The 21,310-nt window shown below is 45.9% G+C and overlaps 1 protein-coding gene across 1 annotated transcript; it reads right to left on the reverse strand.

The window, feature by feature from the left end:
• Positions 1–154: 154 nt before the first annotated feature.
• Positions 155–20,852, reverse strand: ext2 (exostosin glycosyltransferase 2). The gene is made up of 15 exons (XM_029721189.1): positions 20,672–20,852; positions 19,710–20,046; positions 19,313–19,536; positions 19,018–19,107; positions 17,876–17,992; positions 17,493–17,688; positions 16,609–16,748; positions 16,354–16,447; positions 11,920–12,051; positions 8,186–8,375; positions 5,223–5,389; positions 4,426–4,569; positions 3,985–4,113; positions 1,556–1,638; positions 155–1,384 (listed from the first exon to the last, which is right to left on the reverse strand). Exons 2-15 carry the CDS (start codon positions 20,037–20,039, stop codon positions 1,246–1,248), a joined length of 2,175 nt encoding a protein of 724 aa, XP_029577049.1. The 5' UTR covers positions 20,040–20,046; positions 20,672–20,852; the 3' UTR covers positions 155–1,245.
• Between the last annotated feature and the right edge of the window lie 458 nt (positions 20,853–21,310).

The following is a 21,310-nucleotide window of genomic DNA, read 5'->3' on the forward strand; positions in this document are numbered from 1 at the left end:
CACTTCCGATGACATCACTTTTTTCAAGCACTAATCAACTTCCTCTGTTCTCCAGTAGCTGAATTTCCCCTTCACTTTAGTTTGCTCAATTCATGCACCTTGGTTGGAGTGAGGCAGCGCCATTGTTCCTTTCTCTAATCGCAGGAAAATCAAATGGCCATGGAAAACATCTTTATTTAGCATGTATTTCTTCCAATTTATATTTTGGGACACATTTATCACAAACAACAATCCTTACGAAAGTAAAAAAACAAAGGCAATATTGACATCTTAAAAAGTGTGTGCTGACTTGAACTTGAAATGCTTAGGACATTCCTTTAGAGAGATGAGCAAGCCTACACAGACTAACAGAACCCTAAAACAAAAAGAGACATCAGAATTGGGGAGTTGTACATCCTGGTGCCTACATCTCCATGAAGCAAACAGTCCAATGTCACCGCATCAATTACAGTAGCTTCCCTCCTATACCAGACTAGATGTTACTTCAATAGTTTATATATTACGCAGCAGAACACTTAAAAAAAAAGGTCATTAAAATGTCCAGATACCGGTCATTCTTTTGAAAAGTGTTAGCAGTAGAACAATTGGCAGTAAATATATAGTGTACATATTATTTGCGATATATCCTCTATGCAGAGAAAGCTGATCATACACCTCTGCAGTGCTCACACTAAACAAATAAAAAATAGCTCATGCCATGAAATGACCTTTGTCAAGAAGCCCCCTCTTAAACTACCTTGTTTTTCATATTATTTATCATTTTTTTTAAATTCATCAGTTAGAGATAAGTGACATGGGATATATTATCTCTATGGGTTTTCAACATATTACACATCCCCCTCCCCATATGCTTGGCAGACAGTGGTCCTGACTCACCATGCTACATTAACATTTAGTACTGCTGTGATTTATATACACTGATCCCAGATCAGCCAAAGAGCCCACGGGGCCTCTGACTCGAATACAGCAGCAGACATACACAGACTAGTCATCTCTGTCGCACAGTGGATTCATCAACGCACAGTGGATTCTGTCTAGTCAACCAATGAGCACACACACCTCAACTCTCACCACTTCAAACCAGTATTTTGGAAAGGAAACAGTACAGGTGCCCAACACCACCCTACAGAGAACAACCTTCCAGATAGTTCTATATGGACAGAAACTCTTCTATGTCTCCCCTGAACTAGAAGATGCTGGGTATGTATGGGTGTCTGGGGGTTGCTGGGCCACAGCCCTGTCCGGTCAGAGACTGCCGATGTTGGGGAAACTCTTGAGTTTCTCTGGGAAGTCGTCCTTGTAGAGGACTGGGTCTGCACGGTGTTCCACTACCTTCAGGGGCATGGTGCCGAACACCGACGCAAACTTGTTGATGCACTCCGATCTGGGGAAGTGTACAGAAGTTACCGGCGTTAACATTGAGGCAATCAACCACAGAAAAAAAAAACGCGTTCGGATATTGTATGTCCACTACTACCTCTCTGAATATTGATTTGGCATATACACACCCTTTCTTGAGTTGCTAGGCGATGAGCATGCTCAGTGCAGGACGTACCTCTCTACCATGTGTGTCTGGTCCAGGGACAGACCGTCAATGGCTGTGCACTCAGGACACTTGAACTTCTTCCTTGGGGTCACCTAAATGGAACCAGGACATTGACCTTTACAATCTACCATTGCTACACCACTAAGAAACATACAGTACAGAATCTAGTGTGTGGTGAGATCAAATCCCTGTGCTGATGAGACAAGTCTATAACCGTCACAGTACTGCATAAAGGGATACTTCGGGATCTAACCATCACAGTATTGCTTAAAGGGATACTTAAAGGGATCTATTTCTCCAGAGTCAGATGAACCCGTGGATACCGTTTTTATGTCTCTGCGTGCAGTTTGAAGGATGTTGCTAACTAGACTTAGCGCAATTGTTAGCATGCTAGTAGATACCATAGACTTCCAACCATTGTGCTAATGCTAGTTAGCATTGGCTTGCAAAACTACCTCCAACTTCCTTCATACTGGAGACATACATAAAAATGGTATCCATGAGTTCATCTGACTCTGGGGAAGTAGATAAAGGACTTTATTGCCCAAATCCCGAAGTATTCCTTTAAGTTGCAGTTCTCTAGAATGTGATAAACCCATTAGATAAAGTTATGCTAGTTGTGACAGCAGGTCCAGCAGTGGTTGTTGCAGCAGAGTGTGATTGAGGGCTGTTGCGCTGAGGGAGAATGTTGTGCTGCTGTATACCTGAGTGGTCATTCAAGACCAGGGCATGCTGCTGTATACCTGAATGGTCATTAAAAGACCAGGGCATGCTGCTGTATACCTGAATGGTCATTAAAAGGCCAGGGCATGCTGCTGTATACCTGAATGGTCATTAAAAGGCCAGGGCATGCTGCTGTATACCTGAATGGTCATTAAAAGACCAGGGCATGCTGCTGTATACCTGAATGGTCATTAAAAGACCAGGGCATGCTGCTGTATACCTGAATGGTCATTAAAAGACCAGGGCATGCTGCTGTATACCTGAATGGTCATTAAAAGACCAGGGCATGCTGCTGTATACCTGAATGGTCATTAAAAGACCAGGGCATGCTGCTGTATACCTGAATGGTCATTAAAAGACCAGGGCATGCTGCTGTATACCTGAGTGGTCATTAAAAGACCAGGACATGCTGCTGTATACCTGAATGGTCATTAAAAGACCAGGGCATGCTGCTGTATACCTGAATGGTCATTAAAAGACCAGGGCATGCTGCTGTATACCTGAATGGTCATTAAAAGACCAGGGCATGCTGCTGTATACCTGAATGGTCATTAAAAGACCAGGGCATGCTGCTGTATACCTGAATGGTCATTAAAAGACCAGGGCATGCTGCTGTATACCTGAATGGTCATTAAAAGACCAGGGCATGCTGCTGTATACCTGAGTGGTCATTAAAAGACCAGGGCATGCTGCTGTATACCTGAATGGTCATTAAAAGACCAGGGCATGCTGCTGTATACCTGAGTGGTCATTAAAAGACCAGGGCATGCTGCTGTATACCTGAATGGTCATTAAAAGACCAGGGCATGCTGCTGTATACCTGAGTGGTCATTAAAAGACCAGGGCATGCTGCTGTATACCTGAGTGGTCATTAAAAGACCAGGGCATGCTGCTGTATACCTGAATGGTCATTAAAAGACCAGGGCATGCTGCTGTATACCTGAGTGGTCATTAAAAGACCAGGGCATGCTGCTTGCGTGCCGAGGAGAAACAGCTTTATGCTCATTAAAGGGGTGATGTATGGCCTTCCTCCGTCTTACCCACCAATCCATCTAACTCCAGACTGGAGATCAGTGCTGAGGAGGACGTGTGGGAGATATGTGGGGTGGGGGGGTAGCCTACTGCAGGCGCAGAGAGATGGAGGGAGAAGGCATTGCTTTGACGGTGGGGTGAGTGAGCCCTGGTGAGCTTAGGAAAACCGTCGGAGGGGGAGCGGCAGTCAGTGACACCCAGATAAGAGAGGTTAAGGCTGGGCTTTAGGGGCGGTCTCTGCACCTGGACACGGTCACTGCGTTGGGGAGGTATCAGGGGGCACAGAGGGGTGAGAACTGATCAGAGAGAGAGCCTCTATCAGGACAGGAAGAAACAAATATTTCTGCATTCTGGGACTTTTCCACCTCTGTGGAGTTATGGTCTTCAGCTTCCTGATATGTGGTGCATGTTGTAGTACTGCTCCTAATGAGATATTAGCATAGCTCCGTCCCAAATGGCACCCCATTGACTAGGAAGTTCACTGATTTGGACCAGGGCCCATAAGGCTCTGGTCAAAAGTAGTGCACTATTATAGGGAATAGAACGCAATTCGGGACGCAAGCAATGGCTCTGGTGAACATCCAATATTGAATTTGACCCCCTAAGGACCTAATGTCAGCATAATGGGTTTGGTAGGACTGTTGTGTTTAGGTGGTGTGAAAACATTGTGCACTGTTCTGTACCTTTATGGGGGCTTTGCCAGTGATGTTGGCCACCAGGAAGTTCATGGCGATATCCTCACAGTTCATATGAGCATCCACCCAGTTCTTGATGTCTCCTGGCATCTTGTAAGTGTACAGGTAGTTAAAGTACTGGAAAGGAAAGACGCCTGTCACTCAACATCAAAATCAGCAAGCAGTGGAAACTACATGCAGATAAATACTGAAATACATTTGTCATCCTACTCACGTGATATGATAAATGAGTCTAACCCCTGAATAGAGGGATGTGTTTTCACAGAAGTATTTGCTTTGAATCAAAAGGAAAGCTTTTGGTTGACAGTGAGACAGATAACCTCACCTATGACTCTTCCCTCCTCTCTTTGTGTGACCTAACCCTGCCCCCTCCACATACTGGGCCTGGCAGGGGGACAGAGGGAGGAGGGGCTTCTGTCTGAGGCTAACCTTGTGGTAGAAGGCTGCTCCAGTCAGAACCATAGACACCTCGTTGGTCCACTCGGACTCGTACTTCCACTTCCCCATCTCGTGGTCCCATAGGTGGAGCCGACCCGGGTACCCCACCAACCGGTCTGGTAACTCCCTCCACACCTGAGGGGGATGGTAGGGAAAACACACAGTTAGACACAAATTCCAGGTTTTCCAGGAATTTGGGTAAAGTTCCAAGTTAATGGAATTAGGCAAAACTAAAAACATTCCAAGTAGCCTCCTATCACCTTCTTCAAGGTAGTGCTAGAAGACCGCCATCACTGAGATATTTTGAGCCCCAAGGTTCACTCTAAAGAGATGAAAGCTACAGGCCCGCTCTGTGATGGGCAGAGAAGTGTGTGGAGACTGGATAACAGAGCCCAGCAGCCTGTCCCGCTATTGGACCCAGCGAGAGGCAGTAGAGCCAGACAGCCTTCCTTCCCCACAGCAACCTGCCTCTCATTTCATGTCATTATCCTCAATTGTCTCAATAGGTCCTAAATGCCTTCAGGTGAGTGCCAAGCTGGGCTGTAGGCATGGACAGCATCAGCTCTGGCCTGTCACCATCCGTCACACATCAAACATATCTCCAGCACCCGGCAGCCGCCTCACAAATACCACTACTGGAGGCTGACTTAAGCTCCCTGGATGAGTTTAAACTCTGGGGTCAGCACTAAGTGGCCAGCGTTTACCTGCCAGTATGAATGGACTAAGCCCAAGGTCAAACATTTGGGGTGATAACTCCCAGGCGAGATACAGGGTATCCTCTCTCTCACCTCGTAACCAAACTGCAGTTCGTCAGACGTCAGCATGATGATGTCATCGTCGATGGCCAGCACAGCCTCAGTCTCGATCTCGTCGTAGGGGAAGAAGCGGTTGCTGAGCTTGTTCTCTTTGGTGCGCACCACCTTGAGAGGCACGGCAATCTTCGGCCATAGAGAATCTAACCGAGGGACAGAGACCAAGAGAATATGAGTGATAAACCTACATTATACAGACAGGTCATAGAGAACCTAACCGAGGGACAGAGACCAAGAGAATATGAGTGATAAACCTACATTATACAGACAGGTCATAGAGAATCTAACCGAGGGACAGAGACCAAGAGAATATGAGTGATAAACCTACATTATACAGACAGGTCATAGAGAATCTAACCGAGGGACAGAGACCAAGGGAATATGAGTGATAAACCTACATTATACAGACAGGTCATAGAGAATCTAACCGAGGGACAGAGACCAAGGGAATATGAGTGATAAACCTACATTATACAGACAGGTCATAGAAAATCCATTCTATCAATGCAATGGAGGCCTTGGCAAACAGGTCAGTTAGCATTGTGTGCTACTTGAGAAGCTGCAAGACATTAAGTAAACTGTGAAAATTACTTCCACACATTCCAAACCTGACAGTATATACTGCATCACCCACCTACACTTAAGACATCAAACCAGACTGCCAGTTTTCTAGGTCAAACTAACATCTAGACTTCAGTTGGAGGAGAGGAGTTGCCATCAAGGGAGATGTTTCAAAATGGCAATCCTAGTGGAAAAGTACGCTAGCAGTAAAACTAATCACTGACTTGAATCGCAAAGCCAACTTGAATCATGTGCAAGCCTGACCACACCAAGATTCCTCTCAAGGCAGAGCAGCAACGTTAGCTTTTTTTAAAGTAGTGTTTAGTGAGTTTGGGATGTGTCCATGGCACGGAGCAGAGTCAGACAGATGGCACAGAATGTGTCACCCCATTAAGGCTCTAACTGGGGCCTGACAAGCAGGCAGCGCTCCCAACTGACCGACGAGCTCTGGACGTCTCCACACTAAACTGTCAGCGGGAGCACTGCTGTGATATATTCAAGTGCTTTCCTCTCCTTCCCCCCGCTCTCCCTTTTCCAAAGATGAGCAGGGAGATGAGTGCAGTGCAAAATCAGCTTAGATCTGATTGTACTGATTCAGCCTGGCCTTTTCTTTCGGTATCGGTTTGTACACACAAACTGAAATATTTTCTGGCTGCTGGAAGCCCATCTACTTTGCTTCTCATTTTCAGACTTTCTCCTGGGCTAAGCAGGAGATCCTCTCCACTACAGAGAAACAGAATCCTGCTGCAATCCCCATCTCTCCTGTAGTTACCTCCGTCTCCATGCTCTGCAGCTCCATAACTGTCTTCGACCGATGTGAAAAACAGGTTTCTTCAGGTCATGAAGCTGAGATTGTATGAGTGAACAAATAAACTACGAAGTTAATCATGACATCCAAACACAGTGCAATCTCTGTGCATGTCATCCAAACACAGTGCAATCTCTGTGCATGTCATCCAAACACAGTGCAATCTCTGTGCATGTCAGAAGATAAAGTCTACAACATAAAACTATTCTTAGTACTCCAAGACCTAGGCTCCCAAGCAGCACCTTGTTAAAATGCCAAACGTGCAGGACTTGAGGCGGCAGCCGCTTGAAATAAACACAATCAGACCTTGTGAGGATGAGGAGGAAATCCGTCCTCATCCCAAGCAGAGGCCCCGAGTTGACCCATGAACGGCCCCTTGTTAATTCTAATGGGTCACAAAGCTCTGGCCAGGCTCCACTGACGCCTCTAATCAAAGGCTACGCTGGGCCATTAGAGTGAGCTTCAAAGTGGCCCGCAGCTTCATTACATTACACAACTCTATGCAGAGGATAGATTTAATTCCCTGCTCTCTCCCTGCCGTCCCCTGAGCTGTCAGTGTTAAGGGGCGCCATAAACAGCCGCATACCTAATCGCCTTGTAAAGAGGAATCATTAGAGCGAAAGCCACAATAAATAATGACTAATATCAGCTTACTGTGAAACATCTCTAATGGGCTCTAAATGAGGGCTGTGGCAGGAGGACAGACAGGCAGGACTAGCAGAACACTGCACACCGTTTGATGAAGTGGAGTGTCTGTAGTGGACAGTATATCAACATGAATGAAAGGCATCCATATCGTCTGGCTTGCCAGTACCGAGGAGACCTGTTGACATGGGAAGGTTAGAATGAGGTGGCTGCTGCAGCACCGAGCGGGGTGGGTAGGAGGATTGTTTTTTGTGCGACCGGCGGCAACATGCCACGGAGCTGCTCCAGTTTCCTGATTCTCCACATGAAGCAAAGCCAGAGAGGTTTGGCTCCAGCCTCGAACACGTCATGCTTTTCAGTGTCTAAACTTATGGAGAGATGGGTCTCGGCTGCTGAAGCTGTTATCACTCATCTGGTACACATCAAGAGCTCCATTTTGTGTATTAAACCATGGCATGGTGAAATAACCACTTCTTCTCACATCAAGTTGGCAGTTAACATGGAGTGTTCAGCCACTTTCCCATTCCTTGTCTGTATCGATCTGCCAACTTTAGTCTCTAAACAGAGAACATGTATTTTGACTATGGTAGCTATGAAGTAAGGCAATCTGACAGAACACTAATGTCCCATCTTTGAATATCCAACATAGCATCATCATTGTCACTGAAAAGGTTAACTCATGAAAACTCCAATTGCTGGTGTGTTTGTTTAAGGATAATATTTGAATCAATAATGGGTTTAATGAACAGTATGGGGAAGGGAGGGTCAGAATCAGAGGTTTATTCACTAGAAACCAAACAGAAGAACATCTACCTAAATGGAGAGGGAGTACCTGAACCTGTCCAATAACAAACTTATTTTAGTCCCCCCCCCCCAAACATTGTTACCCTACCGTGTGCGCTAATGAATACAGCCTAGAGCTCACCTTCAGGGGGACTCTTGTTCTGGTTGTTCCACACCACCAGTAGCTTGGCCAGGCTGGGAACCTTGGAGATCTCCGTGATGACCCGGAAGAGGCTCTCGATACGGTCGTAGGTCAGCACCACAGCAGTGAATCCTGGGGACCTCGGTGGGATGAGAGGCAGGAACAGAGGGCTGTTCACACTCGACCACTTCTACAGAGGACAAGAGACCAAAAGAAAAAAGGTTAGAGTCACTCTCTCCTACAATGCAGACGTATGCCTAGCTAGCCTCATCTGTCTGCCATCCTGGCCCGCGTCATGTTTTCCATCGTGATTTAAGCTGCCATTCCATTTCTTGACTCAGCAATGATGTCAAGTGCAGTGATTTCCGGACAATGGTTTTACTAGGGAACAGGAATCATCTATTCATTTATTTGAAAGATTAATAGACTCACAACCGGGAATGCCAAGCACCCAGCGTGAAGTAGTGTGGAATGCCAAGCACACTATAAAAAACCAGCAGTAGCTGAGCTGCTTCAGGAGCTCCACCCTCATCTCAGGTACATGTGTAAGTTGAGTCCACACACTATGACTTGGAAGTCTAGGCCTCTCCTGCTGTTTCTACACTGCTGCTTTGAGATGTTATAAGTGACGTTTTGTCATGAAGCTCTGGTGAGCTCCATGCAGCAGGGGTCCAGATGAGTTTTAGTGGGGTGGGGGGAGAGAGATGGGGAGGCAGGGCAGGGGGGAGAGAGGGAGGCAGGGCGATGCAGGCGACGGTGTCGGCGGCTGTCTACTGCCAGTGTGGGACTTGGCCCCTCTTCCTGGCCCCGTCTTAAAATGGCCTGTTAACTCTGGAAGATGCAAAGACCCTAGCCTAGATCAAGTGACGCTGTAAAAGAAAATACTGGCACAAGGAGGCACACACACGGAGACAAAGAGACACTCAATCCAGACCTCTGAACATATAGACAACAATTGACATTGAGTAATGCGATTATACAAGAGTAACAATATGGCAACATGCGACACAGAGGAGACTCACTGCAGGAGCTTAAAGTGCTCTACAATGCAGGTTCTCTCATCTACAGGGCCAACTTCAACGCTCCCATTCTCTGTTAGCAGGAGCATTATGTTGACTGGATGATGTGGTTTTAACCCTTAATTAACTGTCAAACACTACAACAGTAGCATTCTCAAATGAAGGAGGTTGCAGCTGACTTAATCAACTGTACAAAAGGCTCCCCAAAAGCCTCCAGACCGCCACTACAGACATGTTCTGACCTCATAGGGAGGGAACGGAGATTTGAAATAAAACTGTGGGCTTCTTGAAGTGCTTCTCTGTTCTGCTGCAGACAGGTGGCCACAAACAGACTTGTGTTTCTGTGGCTCTTCCAACGGCGTCCACCATGTCTGTCACCATAAACATGGTCACCCCATATCCCCTACATCAGTCAGTCCTCACCAATAAAACAACTCAACTTCTCTGTGGTGGTGGGAGAAATAATTTAACTAACACGGTGACACATAAGTGGTGAGATGAAGAGAAGAGAAAAGGGACCACTTAAGTCATTTGTCAGATGACAAACAAGATGAAAGAAAGACAGCCACTTCTCCGATGTTAATTAGTTAAATTGAGTTCACTGGTTACAATGATGAATTTACACAAAACGGGAACATGCAGCCATTTGGGTGATTCAGGCTACACATTGTGGTGGTGGTAGGAAAAGTAGATTGATGCAAATCATCGTAAACATCCTCATAATGCAACATCGAGAACAACATGGCATTTGAGTGTTAGACAAACAGTGTTTTCTCCTCAATAACAAACGATTTCCCAAGGCAAAGCTCCAGTGATGACTGGAGACAGGTCCATCTAGCCAGCAGGGGGCCTTTGATTTGTGTGGTGTGTAGTTTGTGTGTTTGATGATTTCCTACCAGGGATTAGGAGAAGTAGAGATAGTGCAGCCGTCACATGTTCAAGAGTCCTGATATGAGCACATTCACAGTGCAGGCTTCGTCTGCTCTCTACCAGTGAAGGAATCGTTTGGCCAGGTTTCTTGGCCCATTTAAACCACTGAACAAGCCCCGACTTAGCCTAAACTGAAATGTTAGATGTCCCCTAGAAACCAAAGGTCAAGCTTAAAAAGGAATCAGTTGCCATCACGTGAATATTTATTACGATGCAAGGTGTAATTAATTGGACCGACACCACCCTTTTGAGAAAACCAGTGCGTTGTTTAGTGTGCACCCTACTGCGGATAGTGTGTTCACACCAGTCCAAACTAAGGGAGAAAACAGAGTTCAGAAGAAAACATTCCAAACCAATCTGATATGAAAGCCCCCTAAGGTACAACGTCTCCTAACCTTCAGCCACCTTTCAGAGGCTGAACAGGTGACTACCATGGATTACCCGTTTCATATCTTACAACTATGCCCACGGCCAAACAAAAAGCAGCCTGTCTGTCCCTCCCTAGCCTGAAAACCCTTCTAAAAGGCACTGCTACTAGCAGAGAGCCTGTGAAATGTGCTTTCAATTATGACCCTGAACGAAGGATACAGAACAGCAGAGAGAAAAAAACCCGCTTGATTTATTTAGTGTCCTGTTCCAATTCTGCTCGACGTGTTTCCACTGAATACGTAGAGATAGCACTTCTCTAGCACTGGAATGGTAATAGGTCTGTGGCCCTGCACAATTAACCTCCTGAGCAGGGACTGACACAGCAGACCTAAATGACGACGATTGGTTGGGAAAAAAGACAGACAGGAGTTTGACAGAGAGAGGTGGGTAATGTCAAATGTAACTGTTGATTAACCAGCTACCCACTCTGAAAAAAAGGCAACACCAGCTGTGATTGAGCAGTTGGCTTGAGTAGAAAGAAATTAGACCTGAGATCTTGAAGAGTTTGAATTACTCTGAAAAGCCAAGTGTGGTAAACATACCTTCAGTCAGAGTGACTTGACTTGTTCAGACCAACATAACCTGACTGGCTCACATATCACCACCCATTGGTAGGACTGGGTAGGGCTGTCCAATAAGAAGGGGGCCCCCCTTCTCTACCCCACAGACAGACAGACGGAGGGCGGAGCTGCATGTGGTGTCTTTGGGGACTGCAGCAGATCAGGCTGGGCTGATTAACAGCCCCTGAGAGGTGGTAGCTGAGCCAAGCTGTCTGCATCCCCACACTCCCACAACCACAGAGAGGTTACACACACTCACTCCTTAAACAGTGTTCTCTCACACATACACAATGACTCAAACACTAAGGCATGTATTTTTCACCGCACTGGAGGCATCCTCCCAGTGCAGAACTGCTGACACAAACACACTGGCTGTTTCAGCAGTACTGGGTGTTTACCAAGCAGCCAAAGACCACTAGGCTACATGTGTGGAGAGAGGGACCTATAAAGAGGAAGCTGTCCTGCCAACCAGCCGATACACTGGGTAAGACTTACCAGGGAAAACTGTGTCATATCTGTCACTGAGGGAGTCAGTCACTGTGTTGTGAGGCCAGCACAGTAGTGTCAGGTCACACATCAATACCACACACTGCACCCCCATAAATATGACTCGTATGCCTAAGAAGATTCAGTGGTTAACCACAGTAAAATACAATAACAGCGGTGTAGGCTAGAGGGCCATAGATTATAGCAGGCTCCAGCAGAAGACTTGATGTATCCAATCAAGTTAAAACACATCTAGCCTAAAATGCATCTTTCCACTCTTTAAAGACCTCGCAACTAGAGGTATACTCACCACCAGAGGGGGGTTGTTCCACTGTTCGTAGGTGCGGGCAGCATAGGGGTAGATGCGGTCATTGATGATCTGAAGCGTTGTCATGCCGATGGCCTTCATGGAGCTGAAGTAAGCGTCCCAGAACCAGCGGGCCTGAGGAGAACAGAGTTGTTAAGGAATAAAAACATATGGTCTGGACCCTGGACAAACAGACAAGCTGTCATGAACTTGAACATACATTCAAAAGGCATCCCAGTGACTGGAGAACAGGAAGGAATGTTCTAGACAGTTAGAACATCATCTGTCCTACAGCAGGCCAAGACCTTCTACAGCTCACCTGACTTTCAAAGCACAGGGCAGCCAAATATCAACCTGGCCAGTGGTTCCCAACCTTTTCTGTTACTGTACCACCAACTGAATTTTACTCTTCCAGGAGTACCCCTGAAGTACGCCCTCATGTGCATTTTACCAGTAGACCTATGGTCTCATCAGTCTTCTCAAGTACCCCCAGGGGTCCTAGTAAACCTGGTTAGGAACCCCTGCTTAAGGCCCATTGGGACAAATACATGTTCATCCAAGACGTATGCAAACTATGTACGCATCTACATTTAGTTGCGTATCAAAAATGTATTTTTAAGTCAATTCACCACCAGTCCATGGTAACAAGGAGCAGTACGGTGCCAGAGGGGAAGGTGTAGCCTAGCAGTCAATCATATTTCAATGCAGATGTTACTTGTACAACATCCCCAGGCAGCACCCCAGCTTCCCTCCCACTGATCCATTAAGAGACAGCTATGGAGGGAGAGGAGCCCATAAGAGTTAATGATCCTTAAAAACAGAAATGTCTCCTGCCAGGAGGCGCCATGTCAGTGTGACCCGACTCCACCTCAGCAGGTCCTAGGTGACCCTGAGTGCAACACTCTTTAACAAGCACATGGGGGAGGTCCATACTGGACCCCTCAACTCCAACTGACATTTGTCTGGTTAGCCAGAGCACACCCTAGAAACTCCTCACACAGCCTGAAACTCAAGATATTCATAGCATATTTGTTGGGTGAGAATAACACCCCAGCTGAAGAAGTTCCTGTTTGGGATTAGGTGCAGAGGAGAAGCAAGCGACGAACAGACAACGGTGCACAAAATGAAAACTGCAATTCAGCAAACACAGTGATAGCATTGGCTGCTACAGCTTAGCCAATGAGCCAACCGTTTTACTAGAGCTGTGGTAGTCTTGGCCTGGCTACAGGGCTCTGTCCTTCCATAGCAGTGGAGCAGCTTGTCCTGGTGTTTTTGTTGTCGTATGGTCCAGAGAGCTCTCAGCAGCACATGAGAAGGAACCAGCCCCCACTCCACACCCCCACCCTTAGTCCCCTTTAACACTGGAGAAATACAAAAACAGCGTTTATTTTTATGGAGGGGGTGAGGAGTATTCAAAAAGACTTTCTAATCTCAGGGGAACCCAACGGCCCATAAATCAGCCAGTGATGAAAGTTTCCTTTCCGACCGGGAGGAGGCAAAAAGCAAACTGCTCCGGCCTAAGAGGCCCGCCCCGCCCCCTCCCCTCCCAGCGCCTGCAGGAATTTTTATGAGGGGGGAAGAGACGGAGTCACAGCAGAGAAAAAGGGCAGAGTGGTTTGCTTCACTGCAGCACTGTTATTCCCTTCCTCTAACATACAGCGCTGGGCTAAGGAGGCTGAATTCTCTTTGAGATGTGCTTGAACTTGGACCATAAACAACATCAAATGTATTTATATAGCCCTTCTTACATCAGCTGATATCTCAAAGTGCTGTACAGAAACCCAGCCTAAAACCCCAAACAGCAAGCAATGCAGGAGGAGAAGCACGGTGGCTAGGAAAAACTCCCTAGAAAGGCCAGAAACTAGGAAGAAACCTAGAGAGGAACCAGGCTATGAGGGGTGGCCAGTCCTCTTCTGGCTGTGCCAGGTGGAGATTATAACAGAACATGGTCAAGATGTTGAATAGTTCATAGATGACCAGCAGGGTCAAATAATAATAATCACAGTGGTTGTAGAGGGTGCAACAGGTCGGCACCTCAGGAGTAAATGTCAGTTGGCTTTTCATAGCCGATCATATCCATCAATTCAAAACTGATTTGGCTAATCTTTGCTACAGCAACTAAAATAAACCTAATTACTTGCGCCTCTTAATAAGATATAAATTGTGTAAAAGTAAAGTTGTCATGGTGAACAATTCTTTGTTTAGCACAAACTTGCTTAGGAGGCCATTGTAGTATTACCACGATGACACACAACTGATCATCAATAGTGGTTCCTGTGGGACTGAGAAATCATACTAGAAGCCAGACTTTCACCACCAGGGTCAAGGGAACAACCCAGTCCACCATCTCTGTCTCTAGCTATACTCTGCTGTCCGTCAACTCCTTTTAGACAGGGAGGCTTCAGACAGGATTACATTGGGCTTGGTACTATAGCTGCCGCCCTGTGATTGACAAGTACTCATTTCAGCTGTGCTGATCTAACCAAGCATGTATTCTATTCCTAGGGTCTGACACAAACAAGGCTCAGAGGAAAGCCTCAGGTGACCACCGCTAACATTTAGCAGCTGTTAAGCACTTAGCTCACAATTTGGGACCTATGTGGATGCTACCACATCAAATGTTGAAATCATTTTTTTTCTCCTGAAATGATGCTGCTGGCTACTGCTGGATTAGGAGTTTTACATTTGACTTTAGTTGTGAGGCCCTGTATAAGTGAGACAGAATGTCTCAATTATCATTCAATTCAGGACTTAGTAAATCATACAGATAGTCAATAAAAGCTGACATGGAGTCATCATGAGTAAGGCTGTGTTATTCTGATATTTTATCCACTAATTGGTCTTTCGACCAATTACATCAGATCTTTTTCACAGCTGATGTGATTGGTCAAAGGACCAATTAGGGAAAAAAAGATCAGCATTGTTTATTTTAGTCATACTAGGCATATGGTCAGGGACCTTTTAGACCCATAAAGGACTGAAGATGACAGTGTGGAATTCAGAACCGCTGAGGAATGAAAGACAGTTAGGCCCTCTGTTGGACAGTGAGTAAATACTTCACTTCAGCTCTTCAATAAGATCAATCAGCAAAGAAAAATGTTCCTATAGCACTTTAAAAAAATTAAAAGAAGAAAAAAAACTATTTTGCACATGTCCAAATGAGCTAGAGTTAAAATGTGTTGTCTGTACTACTGAAAATGAAAAGTCTTTATGGGGGACCAAGTCAGTGATTCCCAGTGTCCTCTCCTTTCCAGCCAGTGAATGAGGAGTCTCTCCAGATGTGTGCAGGTGTGGACTGATATGGAATGGGCTATACAGCACCCCATAAATCCTGGATAAGATGGGCCTTTGTGCTCCGGCCCCACCCCACCCTTACACGTCCTGAGCCCGGCCCCAACACCCTCCTCCCATCAGTCCTGCAGGGGCCACAGGCACGCACACAGCAGTGACATACCTACCCACGCCTCACGTTCCCCTGGCTTATGATGTACTCACTACTCAACTCAGACCAATATGATTTGGTTGTGTTCCTCTGATCTCCAGTGAATTGATAAAATGTTTATTATCAGTATTTGTTTTACCCCCCCAAAAAACTACAATTCTTCCCCTTATCATCAGTCCTCATCTCTACTGAGAACTTTTTCCTGACAGGAAGACAACTGATTACACATCTCATAGCTAAATTCCAAGCCCTAGACAAGACAGACTGACAGAGAAACACTAAACAGTGGATAAGCATTTCAGATCCACACAGCTACAGAGACAGGAGGGGGACTTGGCAAATGAAACAACTCCAACAGGGTCTCTGAGCTGTGGGTCTGATATGTCTGTTTGGCCAGTCTAATTGGTAAATGGACTAGCGTTGATACAAGGGAATGAGAAACAGCTTGGACGTGCAGAGCTCTCTGAGGGCTTTCCCTTCTGTTTATTGAGGCTCAGTTGGACCAGAGAAAGGAGGGGATTTGTCATTGATTTGGCGTGACTGAAACTAACACTGAAGAACCTTTATAAGAGCTTTTTTTATCAAGATTGGATTGTCTCCTCGTGTTCCCAAACAGACAACAGGACAGAAACTCTAGTCCTAAGGGCTTACAACGTGTCTGTCTCACCCTTCAGTCTGCCTGTCTCACCCTTCAGTCTGCCTGTCTCACCCTTCAGTCTGCCTGTGTTATGGCTTCCATTGGGCTGACAGTGAGGCCCGCGTCTCACAAGCACAGGTTGGAATGGGAGCGTGAAAGTCACAACTCTGTTGACCCCGTCTTCACACTAACTTAACCTGAGAGGACAGGAGGTACTTTCTCCTGAGGTGTATTCATCTGGAAATAGACTATTACTACAACTCTATAAAGAGTGCCCTATATGTGAATCTAAAAATCCCCAGGAAAGGGATTGTCTATTTGAATGTTAGCTGAAGAAAAGATGTGATCCGACTGTCACCTGTCTTTGCATCTCCTCCACCTGCCTGTGAGGGATACTCTTCAAGATGGTGTACATCTCTGGGAGCTTCTCCTCTGGAATGACCACGGATGCCCTGTACAATAAACACACAAAATGTCAGTCAGTATCAATGTCAATGGGAAAAATGGCCACCGGCATTAAACTAGATCAAAAATCACAATACGAGCTCAGAAAATCTAATGCAGAGATACATGTTGAAGTTGGTTGGAGTGAGATCATGAGCAGTGTCTTTACCTCTTCCAGTCGAGGACCTCAGAGAAGGGCAGGATGTACGAGTCTGCTAGGATGACAGGGACACAGCCAGCCTGCAGCACATCACTGAGTGTGGCCTGTCCCAGCCGAGCCCCACGCAGCACCACACAGAACGACGACTCCTGGGGAACACAGATTACAACAAGGTATTACAATATCATAGCCATATCAACCGTACATGGTTTTATGGCATAGCCGTCTCCAAACTAAGGAAGCTTAGATGGGTCAAAAACAGACTAACACAATATTAGTGGGCAGCTTGTGTTTGGTCAGTCTGATAAAATGACTGCATGAACTGTCGAGGTTGCCTCCCATATGGAAGAGTTTAGGGTGGGGAGGGCAATGTCACGCTGGACCAATTACAGACGTTAAAAGTATACAAGCAGGCAACCTAAAATATTATTCTAAAATACAGGCATCACTTATAGCGAACCTTTCCACTGTCAGAGGTGGAGAAGGGTGCTTTCACTGAGATTCTGCCACCCCACCCCTCCACCCCCTCTCCTTGGTGGGACGTCTCCCAGATGTGCAGCTATGCTGCACCCATACCAGATGATTAGCGCACTTCCTGTCTAGACAGGCCAGAGACGGGCTGGAGATGCACTCTGAGCAGACAGACAGTGCAGAGGCGCACACCGGGTGACTGACTGCCACAGACATTGCTGTAGTTTCCCAGGTATACCCTGCATAAAGTTACCCACATAGACTGCTAACTCTTAGAGTTGACCTACACAGCTGAGCAGAGTCCTCAAATGCATTTAAGTCTGAAAATGGCCATGCTAATCTATGTTAAACATCAATTTCCCCCTAAGCTGTGTAATGTCTACAAGTGTGTGTACATGGTAGTAGGTCTGTGTGCGTCTCACCTGGAGGATCTGGGGGTAGTCGAACACCTGGCCCTTGTAGCAACGTTTCCTTGCTGAGGCGGCTCCCTGAGATAGGTTACTGCACTTGTCCAGGAGGAGCAGAGCCTCCCCGTTCTCCTCCTTCAGCCTCTCTAGCTCTGCCCGGTACTCACGGTGGATGGCCGTCTGAGACGACAGAATGAAGTAGCGCCGGGGCCTGCAGCCGGGATGGGGACACCATTAGAAATAATGTAAAACTCTGTGACTGATGATGGTGACTCTAAAAGATAACTTTCCAAATGTTCCCATTGTCACATGAAGTGAGGATGCCTGTTGTCTTGCTTGAGGAAGTGATAAGAGCCCTATTCTAGGTGCTGAAACAGGGTGGTGGTGTTGCTGCTCACCCAGGCTGTCTCTCGGGCAGCTCCACGTCTGCAGACAGAGGGCTGTACACAGGGATGCTGATGTCATAACCCTGCCTGTAGGTCCATGTGGAGAAGCCTCCCCCTGCAAGCAGAGCCCTATAACACACACAAAACAAACACACGTATCCAATGTTACACCACTGTCACATAGGCTTACAGAGAAAAGACAGAGAGAAGAGACAGCTATACAGAACTTTGCAGAAAGACAATACATGACAGATGTGCATACGCCCTGGCTGTTTCTTGTCATATCTGCTTAACAATGCTATTGAGTAACATGAAGATCATGAGAAGTATTCACATGGATCCTTTTGGAAATCTGTGTATGTAATAGTTATGAGAACTGACGAACAATCTTTATGGCGTCCTACCTGTGGATGCAAGCACAACCTCACTCACACACACAGCTGGTTCTGATGAGGCCCCACGCCAAATGGAGCACAGCTGGATGAGCCCAGGAAATTCCCTACAGCTCCAGATAAGTGTTCATCGTCTCAGAGCTTTCTGTTCACAAAACCCACCTTTTCCACCCAAAAGGAGCGAGCGGCCAAGAGCAAGGCTGGGAAACATGCCCTCTCTCTGTGGCAGTAAATACTAGGAGATTAGGCATGTCTGCCTGCTCAAGGCCGCTAGAGGTTCTGTCATCTCTGGACTACTTTTAGGTTGTACTTTCATCTTAGCTGAATATTTTTCAATCCCCCTTGTAATTATATGCAAGTTCTGTAGTTGTGCTGGAGATAAAAGATGGAATTGAATCTGGATTATCTAGTCAAGTCAAACTACAAAATATGGAGAAAAAGATTTATTCAAAAACTGAGTCAACTTAACAAAAACGAGAAAAAAAAATTACAACTATTCTCTGAACATAACATCAGACTAAGGACATGTAAGGAAACTGAAAGCTAAGATAATACCATGCTTCCCTCTAGTGGTGTCTTGGTAGAACAAAATGCACCTGGCAGTATCTCTGCTAACAAACACTGATCACTCACACTGGAGTAAATATCAGCTGGAAGTTAAGGTTGGTTGATGAACCAAAAAACAAAAATGTGAGTTTATCCAACTATATTCATTGTAATTGACTTTATTTATTTTTTCTGTGCTGGGTTTATTAATGTTACCTGTCTCTTGGCACATCAAGGGCTGTGTTGTAGTCTGGAGGTCCTCCAGGTAACATGTTGAACAGAAGGTGGTTCATCCCTTTATCCCACCTGGAAATGTACATCTTTAAGGGTCAAAAACCTACAAATGTGTGCACTTCGATATCTGAAATGGGCAGATAGCTCAATGTAGTAGATGAGAGGGGAGAGCAAGAATGGCAGAGGGTAAAAAAGGATAAATACATATGAAAAGAACTCCCAGCTTTGGGGTGGAGGAGAATACAGTGCAACCCGAGCAGTGTGCAAGAAAGGTTACCTGGGGAGCATGGCCAGAGCCTGGGCAGTCTCCCGGATGCGCAGAGAGTTCTGATTGAGCACATCAATAGAGGGCACGAACAGGCATGCCCTGGTGACGTCATCTGTGTAGAACTCACTGTCGGAGATGGCACTGAGCAGGTCATTGTACTCTCGGGACAGGCCTGTGCTGCTGATGGGCACTCCTACCTCATCCACAAAACGCTGCAGAGGATAGATGTACACCTGCCAGACAGACAGTCATTTCTGATGGTCCACTTTAGCTGCTGTTGGATATATAACATCCTTCAAGCCTTTAATCATGTGGTTCAAAAGACAAGGTAAAGAGACTAACAATAGCAGATGAAACTAACTTCACATATCTGTAATTTGTGACATGTGATAGAGACCAGGCTCACCTTAATTCTATTCTTAGGGTTGTAGCCACATCGATACACATCAAAGCAAGTGTGCATTCGGCAGCTAAGGTCCCCTCTCTCAGGAATAGGGTTGGAGATAGGCAGTCGGACGAGAGGTGCATCGTGCACGCTGCGTCGGTCCAGGCCCCAGTCTGCAGTTGATTCGATGGAGTGTGGCCAGAACTGGAACATCCCTGTGGCGATAAGTCCCAGCAGCACCACAGAGAACAGGGTGATGTAGTAGATGCGGTGCTTAGTCTTCATCCGTGGAATCAGAGCCGGGCCCCGTGAACTGTACTTTCCGGACGCGCACATGCTGAGCCTGACCATTCAACCACTTTGAGAGAGAAATAAATATTAGCATGGCTCCTGGTCCGTTGACACACTGCCAGGGTATGTATCAACAGTCTAAAATGGCTTCCTCTCCTAAAGGAAATGAAGCCATTTTGGACTACTGTCAGAGTTACAGCATGAAATAAACAAGTTAATGTAACGTTACTTGGCCTTGCCTAAACGAGCCAAGCCGGTCTCGTTATACAAAACTACATGACAACTTACAACACTAGCTGTCAATCAAAGGCATTCTGGTGAGGTAAAGTTAGCTAACGACAACAGGCCAAACTGAACTAGCTAATGTAGCAAAACATACAACTTAAAATACTCTGGCAGCAAATTAGCAAACTCAATTTAGCGAGCAGACTGATTGGCAAGCTACATTGACGTTCAATGATTTCTTAACGGATTCGCTTAAAACCAACTTATTTTCGTCGGTGTTTATTATAAAATACCACGGAATAAATATACATATAGCTAGCTAACATCACACTTCAAAATAAACCGAAATCTTGAAAAGTAAAAGCAAGTAATGTTAGCCAGCTAGCTTCAAGCTTAGCTACCTACGCGTTAGCTGGGTAGCAGGTTGAGCCAACGGCAGCAGACTTTGATTTGATCAGTAAACTTACCTTCACGCTTGACCGGTGCAGAGTCGATCACAAACTGTTAATTCATACCCTCTTTTTAGCTAAGCGGCCATCCAATCATGTATAGTGTTTTTACATGTAACGTTAGGTAGCTAGCTAATTAAACGATGTTGACGTTATCGTGTGAATGATTTGATTTCCGGAAGTGGAACCCTTCTTCGCCTGTCAGAAACCCGTGGGCTACTCTGCATGCACTGACTATACTGCCACCTACTAAGGCGGGGTATCATCACACCCACCCAGTAGCATATCTTTCACAAGGTACGTTGTTTTTCTCCGGTGAATTAATTATACCCTCTAACTTCATTTGTGAATGGATAGCTATAACCTGGCATGAAATACCTATATACTAAGCTATATACTCAGTCTACAATTAACATAAAAATACTTTATAATTTACATGTGAATATTTACTTGAATGTGCAATCAACGGAAGCATGTCGTCAGACATCCAGATAGTTTGAAGTGTTCTAGGCCCTAAAGCCAGCTGTCATCTGGGCTGTTTGGTAGCAACCTACATGTTTTCCACTGCACAACCACCATTATGGTAGGCATATCTAGCTCAAAATATGCAGCCTGTTGAGAGGTTAGCAAATAGAAATGACATTTTAAAAAGTTCCA

Source organism: Salmo trutta, chromosome 29 (assembly GCF_901001165.1).
Source record: "Salmo trutta chromosome 29, fSalTru1.1, whole genome shotgun sequence".
NCBI lineage: Eukaryota > Metazoa > Chordata > Actinopteri > Salmoniformes > Salmonidae > Salmo > Salmo trutta.

Coding starts and splice junctions, on each gene's coding strand:
- ext2 (XM_029721189.1), bottom strand. CDS start 20,039: ATGGTCAGGCTCAGCATGTGCGCGTCCGGAAAGTACAGTTCACGGGGC. Junction 19,108..19,312: donor GCTCTGGCCATGCTCCCCAG/GTAACCTTTCTT, acceptor GTACATTTCCAG/GTGGGATAAAGGGATGAACC. Junction 5,390..8,185: donor GAACAAGAGTCCCCCTGAAG/GTGAGCTCTAGG, acceptor TCCCTCGGTTAG/ATTCTCTATGGCCGAAGATT.